This window comes from Fusarium coffeatum (assembly GCF_003316985.1).
Source record: "Fusarium coffeatum strain FIESC_28 chromosome Unknown BRIP53273_contig_136, whole genome shotgun sequence".
Classification (NCBI taxonomy): domain Eukaryota; kingdom Fungi; phylum Ascomycota; class Sordariomycetes; order Hypocreales; family Nectriaceae; genus Fusarium; species Fusarium coffeatum.
In genome coordinates, this window is record NW_022157929.1 from 265,368 (window position 1) to 280,851 (window position 15,484).

Here is a 15,484-nt window from a genome sequence, read left to right on the forward strand (position 1 = left end):
ACATAGAACCCTGGAATCCTGAGAAGCGTCGTGACATTCACCAGCCTCTCTGGTTGGAGAGTTTCTTCGATAGGGACTGTATAGCCAGGAATATGCCTAGTTGGAGTTGAGGGATCTTCGGTGCGCGCTAAACTCGGCGCAGTCAACATGACACAAAAGAGTAGCCAGTTTGCAGGTGATAGACTGGTTGATTAATTTTGGGCAGTAACAGAACTATCTTTCTCCTGAAACCCCCAACTGGTTGCCTTTTCCCACTTCCCATTCACTCTCGTGATACCATCAGTGTCTATCATTTGCTTGGCTGTCGGAAGCCGATCGACAGACTTGTCTTGTCTTGACTTGACTCAAACTCGAATTGACAGTGCACAGGCCCGCTCTTTCCTTCCCCTCCTTCACAATTCCACCTCCTCATCTCTCCTTCCTTATATCGTGATAAACGCAAACAAAGGAGGGAAGGAGACTGGGACTCTCGTTGACCGACACTACAAACTCATCTCCTCAATCCCTCCAGGCAACCCATCAGTCCTTAACAACCAACCTCCAACCTAGAGTCTCAGCAGGGATATGCTTTTTTGATTCATTCTTGAGTATCGCTTATGATGCCTATCAAGGTCAAATCCAAGAAGCTTCCTGCTCCCCGCGAGGGGAGCCCCATCTCCATCCGCCACGACTACGAAAACGATTTGCCTTATATCAGCCCTAACGATAGCTTCCGCGAGGTCGTCAAGAAGCTCTCCCTGTGAGTTCGATAACCATGAACCAATTGATCTTGACTGATGCGTTTCCAGATACTTTGTTGCAGCTATTGAGCTGCCCAGCACCTTTGAGCAGCTGAGGACTACAGCTGCGGGGACATCGTTACGCATCCTAGTGGATCATCTTGCTGCAACATGCACCAACCCTGCTATCGTCAATGCTCTCCTGTACGTATCACTTGGACAGCATCATGCTGGTCAATTGTTTCTTTTTCAATGTCCTCCTCGAATCTTGTATCGCTATTCTCCTGAATGGTACTTGTGGCTGCATAACAAGAACCGTCAGGGGAGCCAATCACAGAATCGCCCATCCCATCTTCAGCCTGGCTGCATATGCCGTGCAACTCTGATGCGAACACGCGCTCTCAAATCTTTGTACTTCTCAGCTGACAGAGCTGCTACAGCGCCCTGAAATGGCATTATACGTCTTCTTCAGAACATCGCACATTGGGAGAATCCCGCGCTGATGCATGTGAAATCGTTGCATGGCGCTTTCTCACTCGACTTTCTGAACGTGAAGCAGTCAATTACTGTCTCTACGAGATCCCCGACTCTAATGAGGATCACCAAGAAGAAGAGGCCGGTAATGGTCATGTCGGAGCAGAGGAAGCTGGAGAGCACGCTCCTCTTCTCTCCCATGTTCGCAACATTGACAACCGTCGACGTGGTCCTGGCCCTGCTGGGAGTAGCATGAAGCGGAATCAACTTCTAAGTTCTCTCTCCCGCTTGACTATGACATCCGATGACGAGGACAATGAGGATGACGATCCAACATCGTCTTTTAAGAACCTGAATGCTCTCGAGATTGCCGCCATTGCCGACGCAAAACGCTTCCTCAGTCAGCACATAGTGCAGAAGATCATCACCGCTATATGGAGCGGCGATATCGTCTTTTGGGACAGCTTATCGGTGCACTCAACCAAGAAGGTCCGGTTCTATAACCCTAGGACAGCGGACCCCTTTTCTCGGTTGCGTGTGCCCAAATATCTCAAGTGCTGGGAGGTGGTGTTCTTCTGCTGTTTCCTCGCCCTGTACTACTGTGTTCTCATTGTGCGAGACGAGTCCCGAATCACCATCCCTGAGGTGATCCTTTTCTTCTGGATAGCGGCCTTCTTCTACGATGAACTTAGCGAGTGGCTCGATGCAGGCTCCATCTTTTATGCCACAGATATCTGGAATTTGTTTGACATGATCATGATCACTATCGGTTTTACTTTTGCGATCCTGCGTAAGGAGCACAGTTTCTGTAAAGTAGAACACGCTAACTGATGACAGGCACTATTGGTATCCTCCAAAACAAACCTGAGTTGAGTGACCTGGCATTTGACATTCTGGCGCTTGAGGCCCTTTTTATGATTCCTCGCATCTTTTCCATCCTGAGTCTAAGCCCAGCTTGGGGTACATTGATACCTTGCTTGAAGGAGATGGGTAAGGACTTCTTCAAATACATGGTACTGGTTGTTGTCGTATACTGCGGCTTTCTGACGACCTTTTCGCTCGTTGGTCGCGATGTCTTTGCATTCAAGTCGATGGCTTGGATCTTGACGAAGATATTCTACGGCTCAGCACCCATCGGCTTCGAGGTGATGAACCAGATCGATCCGTTCTTTGGACCGCCTCTGATGATTATGTTCATCACACTTTCTAGCTTCCTGCTGATGGGTTCCCTGACTGGTATGCTTTCCAACAGTTTCTCGCGGGTTATCACCCACGCTAAGGAGGAGTACCTGTACGTGTACAGCGTCTATGTCTTGGAGGCGTCGACTAGCAACCGACTCACCCATTTCTATCCTCCCTTCAACCTACTCGCTCTGGTCATTTTCCGACCTTGGCGTCTGATCTTTTCGGCGGACGAGAGGTTCCGTGTCGGGCGTATCATGCTCCTCAAGGCTACTCATTGGCCTATTGTTAGCATCATCAAGCTGTATGAATTGTACCGCAAGCCTGGAGCTCTGGAGGACGAATTCGCAGGGTTCAAGGGCCCGTCGCACTCTTCTAGGCGCAACGGCAGACAGGCGATTGCCCCGAAGCGATCTACATCCACCGTCGGTCGCCAGGCTCTTAGATCTCCTAGAGGGCGAACAAATGGTCAAACCGCCGAGCAGCGTGAGGATGATATGGATGCCCCAACTGCCATGGAGGTGCACCTCAGTGAGCTGAATCACAAGATTGACCAACTCACTGCGGTTGTTCTGGCGATGCAAGAGAAGCAGGCTGGTGGAAGTGGCGGTGGAAGCTCAGATGCGAGTGCCACCGCCGCCTAACTGCGGTTCTTCCACGATCGGGCCGGTCCGTTGAAGCTCTTGAACATTGGGGTTCCTAAACACAGGGCCTCTTTCTGCACGGGTCTCATCGGTCGAGGTCAAGAGTGGGTATGTCAACAGAGGGGCCGGCCACGAAGCGTTCCAGAAGTTCTGGTGTGATGTGGAGAGTGGCAGTGGAGAGGCGGAGAGCAACGGCTCTGAAGATCAGCTATCGCTGTGGAGATAAACTTTCTGCTAAACCACAAGATAAAAGACCCCAGATCTGGGCCTTTTCCTTGAGGGTGCTTGGATTTGACTTGTTTGTATTGTTTGATACCTTTATCGGAGTTACCTAGCATTAGAATGACAACCTAAATCGCATGATTACGAAGATCCTTCTTGCATTTTGTTATATCCTACGAATACTTGAGATCAAAGGATCAAGCTGTAATGAGAAAGCCAACGGGACTTCCTTCTGGCATGGATTGCCTTTGATATCCGCATGCTCTGTGGGTTGTCGGTCGATAAGACAAGTCTAGTAATGTTCTACGGGCTTTCCTTTTACTTAAAGCCGTCATATGCCGTTGCAGATCCAATTGACATCTTCTACGAGGAGCAGACTCGTGCCTGCATACCGACTAGCTCAGACTGCTAGTTTGAGCCGCAGAGCCTTGGACCAAGATAACCGACAAGATTGGTTCAGGAATAGAGTGCCCGGTGAGCGGCAAGCGTCGGCGTGGGGAAGATCGCGTGTAAGTCAAGTCAAAGTCAAAGTCACAAGTGAAGGGTATTGCGGGGAGGACGAGTCCAGTTTTCGAGAATATCTTTGGTTCAATGGGCGGTCAGACTATTGGATTCGGAGTGTTTTTGTTATGGAGTTGATGTGTGTTCGGTTTGTGATGGAAGTTTTGGTGTTTGGTTAGCTTAAGCGGGTTCTTGTGGGTTACACGATACCTCTGCTTTTGACACACACATACCTACCTACACAGACACTCTGGGATTGAATCAAGTCACCCGGATATATGTAGTTATAATGAACTTTTGAACAAATATATAGATGAATGTAAATCCTCTACTATCCGCGACAAACCGGCGACGTATAAACTCGGCACCGGGTCCGAACGGTCCGCCGATCTCGGCGCCCCGGGAGTCAGTCCTGGCCCTGACAGAACGAACTTTCGTATCAGCTCTCGTCCATATCAAATCGGGGGGTCCAAGTAGTGGGGGATCGTTTAGCTTTAGTTACACCAGCCCACTAAGGGATTTGCTTCGGGGTTTACAACCGTTCGTTCGTTCGTCTATCCTATCCCATGCTCATGCCCCTAGCTGTTATTTTTTTCCTTTCCTCTGCTCCGACCTAGCTCTGTGTTCCTGTTTTATTCTTCCCCAGCTTGCTTCCTCTCTCTTTTTCCCCTACTCTCGTCATATTTACATCCTCGAGTAAAGGAAGTTTCACGAACAAGAGAAGGATTACTGTCAGGAATAAGGAATCATGAAGGACTCTGATGCGCCAGCCCTGGCTCTGGCCGGGACAACTACCCCCGAGCAAATCACCGCCAACAAAAACACATGGAACACCAAGAACTTGACATCACGACTCGGCGCCGATTTCCTATCCGCTGCGAGCGCAGCCTCCATGGTAGCGCCTCTCATTGCAATCATCGACCGGTAAGGTCCTCTCCGTATCATGTTTTGTTTTGCGCATACTCCAAAAACAGAGACATGACCGACATCGCAAGAACCTTCAAAACTGACTGACATCATGACAGCTCCATCATGGAAAACGCTTCAGGCGCAAACACCCTCGCCAACTCGGTCAAATCCTCGCTTCGAACCCTCTTCACCCGCCCTCACACCATCCTCTTCTCAAAACCTACCGCGCTCATCTTCTGCCTCTACGGCGGAACGTATCTCACCGCCAACGCCGTCGATACATCGTTTTCCACCGCAAATAACAAGCCCGCCTCGAGCGTCACCGCCGGAACGACCAAATTCGCAGCTTCCAGCGCCGCCAACATTGGTGTTTGCATTTACAAAGATCAAGTCTTTGTGCGCATGTTCGGTCCTCCTGGTGTTGTTCCCAGACCTGTACCTCTTGCCTCATACGGTCTTTTCGCGCTGCGCGATTGTATGACCATCTTTGCTTCATTCAACGTTCCTCCTCTACTAGGTCCTTACCTGGACTCAAAGTTCTCAGAGGAGATCAAGAAGAAGGTATCAGGACTCTACGCAGCGCAATTCATGGCACCTGCTATGGTGCAGTTCATTTCCACACCGATGCACTTATTCGGTCTCGATCTCTACAACCGTCAAGCGACTGGACCCGGCGGCGCAGTAGTATCTCTACGCGACAGACTAGATCTAGTGCGCCGCAACTGGTTCATCAGCTCCGTTGCGCGAATCTGCAGAATTGTTCCTGCGTTTGGAGTGGGCGGTGTCGTCAACATGAAAGTGCGCAAGAACCTCATGACCAAGCTGGAATAGAAAGAGATCGCTCCCAGCCGCTGACATCACATTCTCACGTCAACACCCTAACGACGGGTATGACTTCATTTTACTGGTTTTTGGTTTTCTGGTTCCTGGCGTTTTCAGTTACGCGGCTGCGTAATAAAATGGTTGCATTTTGTTTGTTTGATCCTGTAACGGTTCACGGCATTTGGGGTTGATGTTGCATTTCATGGTTTCAAGGATGGCGAAATGCACAAAGAGCATACGACGATGATTCACTGTCAATGATAGACTTTTAGAATATAGACGGGCTGACTGCGTATAAGAGTCAAGACTGACACGGCCGACTTAAACATGAAAAGAAAATACAATTACCACAATATGCACGAGTCTACAATGTGAAGAAATCGGATTACATCAAGGTTCACATAAGGCCAGGAAAGTCAATTGAATTGTCGCTTTCATTCATCATGCATATGCGCTCATCATGCTTTCCACTTCCACCTCCATCCGCACTCGAAGTGCTCCTGACTTGCTCACTATTTGGCTTCTCGCAATTCTGCGGTATCTGCCTTTTGCCATCCTATCTTCACCACAAACTCGGCTTGCTGAGCTTATTTCTACTGCGCCTCGATGGCCTTGAAACCATGCCTACTCTGACCATCCCTTCCGCGATATGCTGCGTAGAGCCTGGCCACATCTGCCTATCCTCGGTTCCTACTTTGAACACCCTCCACAGGCCTAGTCAACCTTCGGTGAGGAACTAACGAAAAATAAAAGTAAAAGGAAAAAAGCACTGAGCTCAGTCATGTGATATCAAACGGCACTCCAACGGCCGGACATCTGCCAAAAGGTAAAGATGTCAAAGAAGAAAGTACACAAAAAGGGGTAAAAGAGCAAAAGAGGGGGGCATTGCATGCCCAACGAAAGACAACGAACGTCTGGTACACTGAACGTAAAGGCTTTTGCACGTCCAGCTAATAAAATGGTATCAAAGAAGCATCAAGTTCCTCGCCGACGTGTCGTCATGAATCCGCACAAACTAAAACAAATAAATAAAAAAGGGAAGTAGGCGTGTCGTCCGTTGGGGACTCATAAAATATTGTAGATCCGTCAGTCGAAGGGAAAAACGCACGTCATCAAGGTGCCAGGCTCTGTACTGTAGTGCAAGGGTTCGGAGGACCAGAATATACAATGTCGGTCCAGATGCTACCCTCGTTGGTGGAGTTTTAACTCTCAACTTAGATCCGGGCACTCGAGTAATGCAACCAAGCTGAAACACCGTCGTCGTCAGCTAAGTCCAGGAACTCATACGGCCTCCACATAGAGAAGAAGCTTCTCGTTCCGTTGAAGAGCAAAATCCAGATCGTTGTCGCTGATCATGTTGAGCTTATCTCCTGAAGGTTCATCCTTGTAGAAGAGCTGGACTTCCTCATTGGCCGGAACCTTCAGGCGATCACAGATCTTGTCGTAGAGAGCCTGGAATGAGATATCGGTTGGTACACGAATGGCGATGAGATCACCATTGAAGTACATCTTAATCTTCATAGCGGATGCTGGTTGTGCGGGAGGCTGCATGCCTGCACCGCCTAGTGAGGCTTGTGAAGGCTGTGACAAAGAAGATGGTTGTCTGTGCATGTCAGGGTGCTCTAGTGCCCCATATCCACCACCATTCAGATGGTTCTGCGACCCGCCAGCCGGAGATTCTGCAGATGACATTTGAGAGCCTTGTGACAGACGGTATTCATCTTCATTGTCGTTGGGGTCGATTTCGTAATCTCCTTCGCGAGGCGCAAAGAACTGTCGCACCAGGTTACACCTCGAGATGTAATGGGGTTGGTTGAGCATGTTCTTCACGTAGGCATCCAGGTTATGCAGTCGTCCTTCGGTGATCGCATCTGTGACATAGTTGACAGGACCGGGCATGTATGGCAAAGTACGCTTCTGTGTACCTGTGTTGCCAGCCTCGGCCGGGAACTCGGTGAGGAGAGCAATCTGGAAATCGTAAAAGTCCTCGTAGTAGCGAGAAAGCTCCCATTGTCGTCCATCTTCGAGCACGGCTTCGATAACGAACCAGTACTTGTCCTCGGCAAAACAGTATCGTGGTATACGTGCTTCGAGGGGTGCGTGGAGAGGAGCCGCGGGTTTTTGCATTTGGCTTTGCTGAGGTGATTGCTGTTGAGACGTTCGGGGCTGACTGGCGTATCCTTGCGGCTACATAGATATTAGTTTCCTCCTTGACTAGAAATGGCATATGGTATACACTTACTGTGCCGTTTTGCGAAGGTTGTCGGGAATGCTGCTGTTGCTGGATGCTCATACGTTCCATCCCTTGCTCAATACCTTGTCCCGGTTGACCAGGAGCACCTGAGTCGAACTTGCCCAAAGTGATGCTGCTGTTCTTGTATTCGGCGGCCATCTTCTTCCATTCTTCCACCTTGGGAACACCAGCACGCTTAATCGCATCTCCCGGGTTCTGAATCGCTTTATCGCTTGCCATATCACGAATTTCAACGAATGAAACGGGAATCAATCCAGGACCGCCCAGTCGACCTATGGGCTTGGCGACAAACCACTCGGGATTCGATTGGGCAATGACAATAATGGCCTCACCAGCCTTGGCCTCCAACTCGTCTGCCCTTTCGGCGGCGAAGTCGTACATGACAATTCCGTAGACCATCGCACCCGACTTTCCGATTGATTTAGAGTTGCGCTGATGACCTGGTTGAAACGCAGCATTGGTAGTGGGTGACATTACGGCTGGCGCAGGATGCATTGCTGGCGATTCGCTGTATCCGGAATCATGATCGGGGTTCTTGGTTGGGATGGGAGGTTGGCCACCATCGGATTGCGCACTATCTCGCTCGGTTCGGCCCAGGGCTTGGAAAAAGGTGACAGGCACGAGACCTCGAGCGTCAGGAAGAGCTGGGTTGCATGCTTCGTACCAGTCGTCATCGTCTTCTCGGCCGATAACGTGGAAAAAGTCGCCTCTCGAAAAGCTGAGTTCTTGGCTGGATCGAGCCTCGTAATCGTAAAGCGCTCGAATGACCTGAAAGTTGGGTTGGGCATCAGCATTTGAGCTTCAAGATTAATGTCCAGTTGACCGTGAAACCATGGCAGTGCCCAAAGTGGCAAAGCGGTTGGAGTACTATTGAGGCTTATGGTTTGCGTGGGAGTGGGAGGCCACCAACCTTCTTTGGAGGAACAATGGCGACTGCCGATTTGGGAGTGACTGGTCCTTTGTCCTTGTCACCTTTGATCGAACGTCGAAGAGCCTGTACGAAGCGCATTACTGTTAGCTTTTTGACTCGAGTATTGCAGAGCGCCAGCAAAGGCGACGCAAATAATTAAGTAACGACGAGAGCGCCTTGCACGAGTGCAGTCGAATGCGGCGGGGGAGGGGGGCAACCCAGGCAGTGAGAAGGAGATGAGGATAACGCCTTGAGAGGCACAAGAAGTTGGACGCAAAGCACAACATGATGATGACCTGTAATGAGAGGCATGAACGACCGAAAAGGGCAATGACGAACCTTCATTTTTGTGTAACCGAATGCCTCCTGGGCAGTTGCAAGTTGGGAAGTTGTGAATCGCTCGAAGGTGGAGGTTGTAAAAAAAGGACCAAGAATTGAATATGGATCGCAAGAACGACCTGAGTAAGGTAGAGACGAACTGAACTGGACTGGACCGGACCTGATGGGAACACGACGGCGGGCTGGGCTACCTTATTTCGATCCAAGCCGATATTGGTGTAAGGCAAGGTACAGGTACAGGCTGCCTTACCTTAGTAACTGCACTGTACCTAACCGCTGAGCCGGGCACGGGCAGCGGTTGCAGCGAAGTGGGGGTGGGAAGGACCCTCGAGGGAAGGTACCTTACAGTGAATGCCTGCCCCAGGTCACACTGCGCAGAAGAAAAAAAATGGGTTGGAGCAGGAGGGATGGACGTTTAGTTGAGTCCCGTCGAGTAGTTGGGCTGCGAAGTACACGCCAGGGGGGCGCTTCCACTTGAGGTCAGTGACTGAGGTGTACGGATACTTGTACAGTACTGTATTCCGTTACTTGCGTTGCGCTCTGTTCAGGTGGAGCGAAACGTCGTGGAAGCGATTGTGTAATGGTCGACAGATTCGAAAGGGATTTTTGAAAATAAATTTGTAAAGAAGAAAGAGATTCGATTCGGTGGCGAGTTAAAGGGAGGAAATAGGGTTTTGCCTTCTCGTGGTTTTGATCTTAATTTTGCCTTTAACCTTTGCTTCTTTCTACTCTTCGCAACAACCTGATGACTTGGGTTTGGTCCTCCGGTATAAACCTGTGACTGATCGGATTTCGGATGTTGAAAGAGTCAGTGCATCAGTGACGCGTTGTTTCGTGAGAGATGTAGAAGAAAAAAGAAGGGCTCGTTTTGAATTTCTTTTGATCAACAATGCAAAAGAATTATATGCAACCCTCTTTCTTTCAAGTTGAATCGCGCACTGAACAAAAAGGCAGAAAGAGATGGATGAATGAATGGCCCCCAGATTAATTAGGTACCTCTACACTTGGAGGTGGGGTGATTGAATTGATGGATGGAGGGGTCAGAAATGACAAACTTGGCATCTGCCAGAGACGCGGGTCTTGTATAAGTGGGAATGGATGAGATTGGAGGTTGGGTAGAGACAGAAGAGGCAGCGAAAAGAAGAAGAGTTCAAGAATCAGAGAATCAGAAGAGAAAGAGACCAGAAGATGCGGGAGTCGTTCTTTGATCACAAATTAATAGACAGCATGATTAACTTGGTGGATGGAGCTTGTTGGTGGTCAGTGACCAGTAGATAGAGCCATCAGTTCCTAATCCATCCATGCCCGGCTTTTGAGCTTTGACAAGCTTTCAAGAGCTACCTACAGCAACGGTCTATGTTTGAGAATGTGTCATAGCGACAAAATATCAGGTGAAGCTATTGCACTTGTCTACTGTAGTCTATCTAGTCTGAAGTTTTTATAATTGCCAAGAGCTATGTTAGGCCTTACTGCAAAGGCGCTTCAGCTCTTCACCACTAAAATGTCAGTATCCAACCCTTGTCCATCCTCAACCTCATAACTGCCAATTACACTACACCATTCGGCGCTTCGAGACAATTATACTTAGCAAGAGGGCACGAGATCTACCACACATATGCAGCATTCTACACAGCAATGCCCAAAATATCGCATCTACAGGCAGCCAGCATCCGCTTACAGAACCAATCCCTATCGTATCCTACCATCCAACCCCTCATGACAGTCACAGTCAAACAAAAAAAGGGATGCCATCACAAAAGTGCCCTCGACTCAACTCAACTCGGGCCAACCGCTCGACCCTGTTCTCGTCTCATTCCTTTTCGCTCATCCCCGGGTCATGGGTGTTGTCAAATTAGCCAGGGATACTGAGTGGATTCGTTGATTACAGCCCAGCCCAGCCTAGAGACAAGAGCCCCTCATCTCTTCTCGTCCAGTCTCTTCCTCTTTATACGTGCCAGCTAATTAAATCAAACTCGAGAAATTTCCGGGCAGCTAGAGACTAGCTGGAAGAAACGGGGAACTCGTCGCGTGTGGCAGGGATGCTTCATCATGCAGGGGGGCCACGCATCGATCGCACCGCATTGATTGCTACTCTACAAGTACGGATACCTGTAACTGACTGGCCTTCTAGAAATCACGATGCCAGAGACCCAAGGATTAATGCACAGTTTTTCACACCATGTTGCAGAACCTCGTTCTTTTTTTCCGCTGTTGATGTCATCGTATATCCTCGACAGCATGGGGTATATGTGTTCGGCATAATGAAAAGGCTTGGGTCTTGACTCAATTCAAGACAGCCTCGATACGGAATGCATAAAGACACAACCATCTGACGCCGGATGTTGGTGGTCCAGTCTCTTGTGTTTATGCAAGCGACAACCGCGCGCTCGATTCTTCAGCATTTGACGAGAAGTCAGTGCTGATAAATCCTTATGAAAGGGTCTCAGCATTACTAATGGAAGGATAGAGTTCAACAGAAGCAATGATATGTTCCAGATCCCGAGGATTCATCCATTGTACTCAGGATAGCGTTCCATCACTCAACTGTACGGCTACGGACGGAACTATCGTGTGTTCCAAGGTTTCCCACGCGACATGTTAATCTTTGGAAGCCATGGCCATGCCATGCCATGATCCAAATGACCCATACCCTGTCGAGTTTCAATTAATCCACCGGAAGCCATCCCCGCCATCGTTCATCATGGCGCCGTTTGGTCTGCGGATACCATAATCTCGAGTGTCAATCTCCCGTTCGCTTCAACTAACAAACGACCTTGCTGGTTCATCACCCGCGGAACGTCTCGCATGATGGCATGTGTCGGCTCTCAAGACAATGGCTTCTACATAGACATCAAGCGTAGGCGAGCGAGTATAGTGTCTGGCTAAGCAGATAGCCCTTGCTTGATGAGCCAAGACGAGCTCCGCTGATCATCCCGATGATTCGGCACTCCCTGTTTCAATACTTTTAAAGGTTTTTCTCTCAAGTGGTCCTGTGTTTCTTCTTGCTGCAGGGGGTTGTCATTTTCAATTGCAGCCCAGGTTATCGTGGCCTGAACTCACTTACAGCTAGAAGGTCAGGACACTTACAGGTACAGATCACTAACTTACACCCATCAATCAATCAATCATTTCTCAGCACAGATACATACTGTAAGGAGAGAGTAATCAGAAAATCCAGGATTTTGCCATAGTAAAGGAGGAAAAGACATCAATCTTCTAAAGTTACAGTATACAGTATTCACTACCATCACATCATCAATATCTAACATCAAAAAATACAAAAAATGAGAACGCACACCTTCACTCCTCCCACGCAGGGAGTTGGCTTGGGTCGCTGTACACCGGGCTTATCTCCACAGGCCACTACCAAAGGCCATAACACAGTTATAGGTATTTAAAGTCTACCCAAGACAAGTTGCAGTCTGGCCAGTAAAGGCCAGAAGCAGACCGAAGTCAGAGCGGAAACCACGCAGTGGTTTCGACGCAGATTTTCGCGGGCGTTGGTCAGGTACAACGCACCAGAATATTCGGTGGATGGCGTCGGAAAGTACGACGCCGTGGAAAGCTAGAGGCAACTAAGGCATAGCAGTCCGGCCAATGGTCGACGGTGTCAACCAGTTGGAAAGTTTCAGTGATTTCAACAGTTATTTCAACACAGTAGTTCCCACACGGATGGTGGGAGAATTGGTAGTAATTGTACGGGATTCGAACGGTGGCGCGTGCCTCGAAAGGCACAACACTGAAAAGTGTTTCACAACCGACTAGCAGTTAACCGCTGTGCCAACGAGCGAAGAGGGGCGTTCTCGAAGGAAATCGACAGAAAAGCAGATTATATAGGCAAGTGGATACAGAGCGGGAATCACTCCACAATCAATCATTCTGTAGAGAAGCGGAACTTTAATTTCAAGACTCTGAAAGGCATGTATGCAGTTTAGCAAGATATATTGGCAAACAAGCTGAGGAAATTGTATCAATTGAATTACTTAAAAACTATCGACCCATAACTCCATAGAACTCCCATCACAACTACTTCCATATCTGTTGAGGCGAGTGTGTAAAGACAAGGCCCAGCGACAACAATTGTCCAAGCTCAGCAACAAGCCATCTATCCACTGACCTCAACAGGACAAGAAAAGCATGTTGACGAAAGGAATTTGTACGTTTGCATCCCACGCAAATCCCTCATATCTAGACCCCTTTCCATCCATCCAATTTTGTGAACCCAAACAGAACTGTCGCCTCAGTCGTTAGACTGGTATGCTGGTATCGAGGCTACGGTTAATTTTTAAACCCCAAGTTAAAGCAGCATAGCATGAACTAAGAACATGCTTTACCCAGGTTGTCGCAGAGTAGAATGGCAAGAAATTCGATGCCACCTAAGCAGAAATAGGGTATCAAACGCCGGAGTCGTATCTACATGAATGATAAATCACCAGAGTGAAAGCATCATCATGTGTCGTCGAAGAACATAACGACGGAAAAGTCTCAATCAATGAGACATGGGTGAAAGCCACATTGAGAAAGAAAAGAGAAAAAAGAGAAAACCGAAAATGCAAGACACGGTCTAGATCTGACCCTTGATATCAACTTTTTGGAATGCTGAGCTACGCGCACCCTCGAATAGGGAACCGGCTTTGCCAGTCAGGAATGCAATGTAGTCTGTTCGGTCTTCCAACAAGTGTTGACCTTGCTGATCGATGATAAACTGGGCTGCATCAGCATCGGACTCGAAACCGAGTTCCTCAGTGATGAAACGAAGCTTGACATCCGGCTTGTATCTGGAAAGTAGTTAGCAAATGACTCGTCGACAACCAAGGATTGAGAAAACTTACGCTTTGCAAATATTGCACAATGCAGCAAGCCGTTCTCGAACGACAAACATGTCCATTAGATATGCGCCCATGTTAGGGGTATCCAAGTAAAGCTGGAAGAACTTATGATAGTTTCCCAGTGCCAAAGATGATCGCACATTCAGTGCATGCTTAATCGGCTTCTCCTCCTTCTCTGCTGTGGTTAGATCTGCCAAAGTGTCGTTCAGGCCAGTTCGGTTGGCGGTGTGAATAAAATACAAAATGCGATACGCCTTGAACTCAATGGGGTTGCCCTTCAGGCCCATCCCGTACAGTGATCGTAACTGGGTCTGGCACTGATTATACTCACCAATATCCCCCTTTTCTAAGGCAATGCGCGCATGAATTTCATAAACAGAAACAGTAAAGTCGTTCTTGATATGTTGCACAGTCAAATCTTGTCTCATGGATTTGAACTGGTCACAGATGTACGAGTAGTTGCTCTCACGCTTCCACTTCTTCTTGAGAAGATCAAGTGTCTGGCGTAGAATACGTTCAGGTCGGACCTTGGCCGGAACTGGAGGAGCAGTAAGACGAAGATACTTCTTCTCCAGTACCTCACAAGTGCCGACGATGGGTCCAGATGATGGCGGAGGCGGGCTGGGCGATCGGAGCGACTTGTATTCGTTTTCGAAGCGACGTTTGCGTTTGTTGGCTTCCTTCTGGAACTTACTTGATTTAGGGAGGGGCTCGTCCATAGAAGCACGCTTTTCGGGAGAGGAAAATGAAATACGATCTTCGAGCGAAGATCGAGAGTTAGTACGCCACGGTGGCTGGGAGTTGTCATTACTGGCAAAATCGGTAGATTTCCTCTTCTTAGAGTTGATAGGCACTTGGAAACTTTGCTTGGTATTCGCGTCACGTTCGGCCTTCACCAAGGCCTGGGGAAGAGGCATGTTGTCCCAGTCGAGTGTATACAATGTGCCGTTGGCCTTTGCGGTGCCGATGGTGTCCTTAAGCTTAGCTTCGACTTCCGCGCGAGCCACAGTCGGTTCATCGTTTTGAGGGAGGAAAGATCGTTGAACATAGCTCCGAACAGATTCGGGCCAGTCTACTTTAGATTTGGCCTGCTCTGGCGTGGCGGTTGCACCATTCACGGGCGAAGAAGACATTTGGGGTTGCACAGGGGGCGGTGGAGGTGCGTAACCAGCGTAAGGAGCAGGCGGGGCTCCGAATTGATTGAATCCTTGACGAACGGCGACGGGGATGAAGGCAGGATCTGCGTTTGATGTCAGGCTTGTCGAGCCAGGATAAGAGTTTGCGGATGAGTGATGAGATGACTTACTCGTCGGATAGGCGTAAGATGGTGTTTGCTGGGTCACGCTCGGCGCTTGCTGCGCTGACCAAGATGGCATCATTGCGACGAAATGCTAGCGGTGCGAGGGGTTAGTTTCACGGAATAAGTTGGGGAGAAATGATGATGCCAGGCGTCAAATAATAATGGCAGAGCAAGGGGGGACTCGGTGGTTGAATTACGTGTGGAGGTTTCTTTGTGAGGTTATTTTCTCGGTTCAGGCAGGGCGGTGGCGGTGTGGTCCCTGCTCACTACCGGAAGAACTGTGATCCGGTTTTGCGCTTAAGGTTGGTTAAAGGCAACTCCCACTGGAAGCTTATCGCCAAGTGGGGCCGCCAACCCTGGAGGGGCCGATCAACTCTCG

At 49.0% G+C, this 15,484-nt stretch overlaps 4 protein-coding genes across 4 annotated transcripts; 2 read left to right on the forward strand and 2 right to left on the reverse strand.

Moving 5' to 3' along the window:
• Nucleotides 1–599: 599 nt before the first annotated feature.
• On the forward strand, nucleotides 600–3,019 carry FIESC28_06318 (uncharacterized protein; the record flags this gene model as incomplete). Its single annotated transcript, XM_031160462.1, has 4 exons — nucleotides 600–739; nucleotides 789–923; nucleotides 1,160–1,983; nucleotides 2,031–3,019. The coding sequence occupies 4 exons, from the start codon at nucleotides 600–602 to the stop codon at nucleotides 3,017–3,019; spliced, it is 2,088 nt and encodes a 695-aa protein (XP_031015508.1).
• Nucleotides 3,020–4,490: 1,471 nt separating this feature from the next.
• Nucleotides 4,491–5,482, forward strand: FIESC28_06319 (uncharacterized protein; the record flags this gene model as incomplete). Its single annotated transcript, XM_031160463.1, has 2 exons — nucleotides 4,491–4,666; nucleotides 4,768–5,482. 2 exons carry the CDS (start codon nucleotides 4,491–4,493, stop codon nucleotides 5,480–5,482), a joined length of 891 nt encoding a protein of 296 aa, XP_031015509.1.
• A 1,272-nt stretch (nucleotides 5,483–6,754) lies between these two features.
• FIESC28_06320 (uncharacterized protein) lies at nucleotides 6,755–8,736 on the reverse strand (the record flags this gene model as incomplete). Its single annotated transcript, XM_031160464.1, has 3 exons — nucleotides 6,755–7,660; nucleotides 7,716–8,495; nucleotides 8,638–8,736. 3 exons carry the CDS (start codon nucleotides 8,734–8,736, stop codon nucleotides 6,755–6,757), a joined length of 1,785 nt encoding a protein of 594 aa, XP_031015510.1.
• Nucleotides 8,737–13,540: 4,804 nt separating this feature from the next.
• Nucleotides 13,541–15,184, reverse strand: FIESC28_06321 (uncharacterized protein; the record flags this gene model as incomplete). Its single annotated transcript, XM_031160465.1, has 3 exons — nucleotides 13,541–13,754; nucleotides 13,809–15,045; nucleotides 15,112–15,184. The coding sequence occupies 3 exons, from the start codon at nucleotides 15,182–15,184 to the stop codon at nucleotides 13,541–13,543; spliced, it is 1,524 nt and encodes a 507-aa protein (XP_031015511.1).
• Nucleotides 15,185–15,484: the final 300 nt, after the last annotated feature.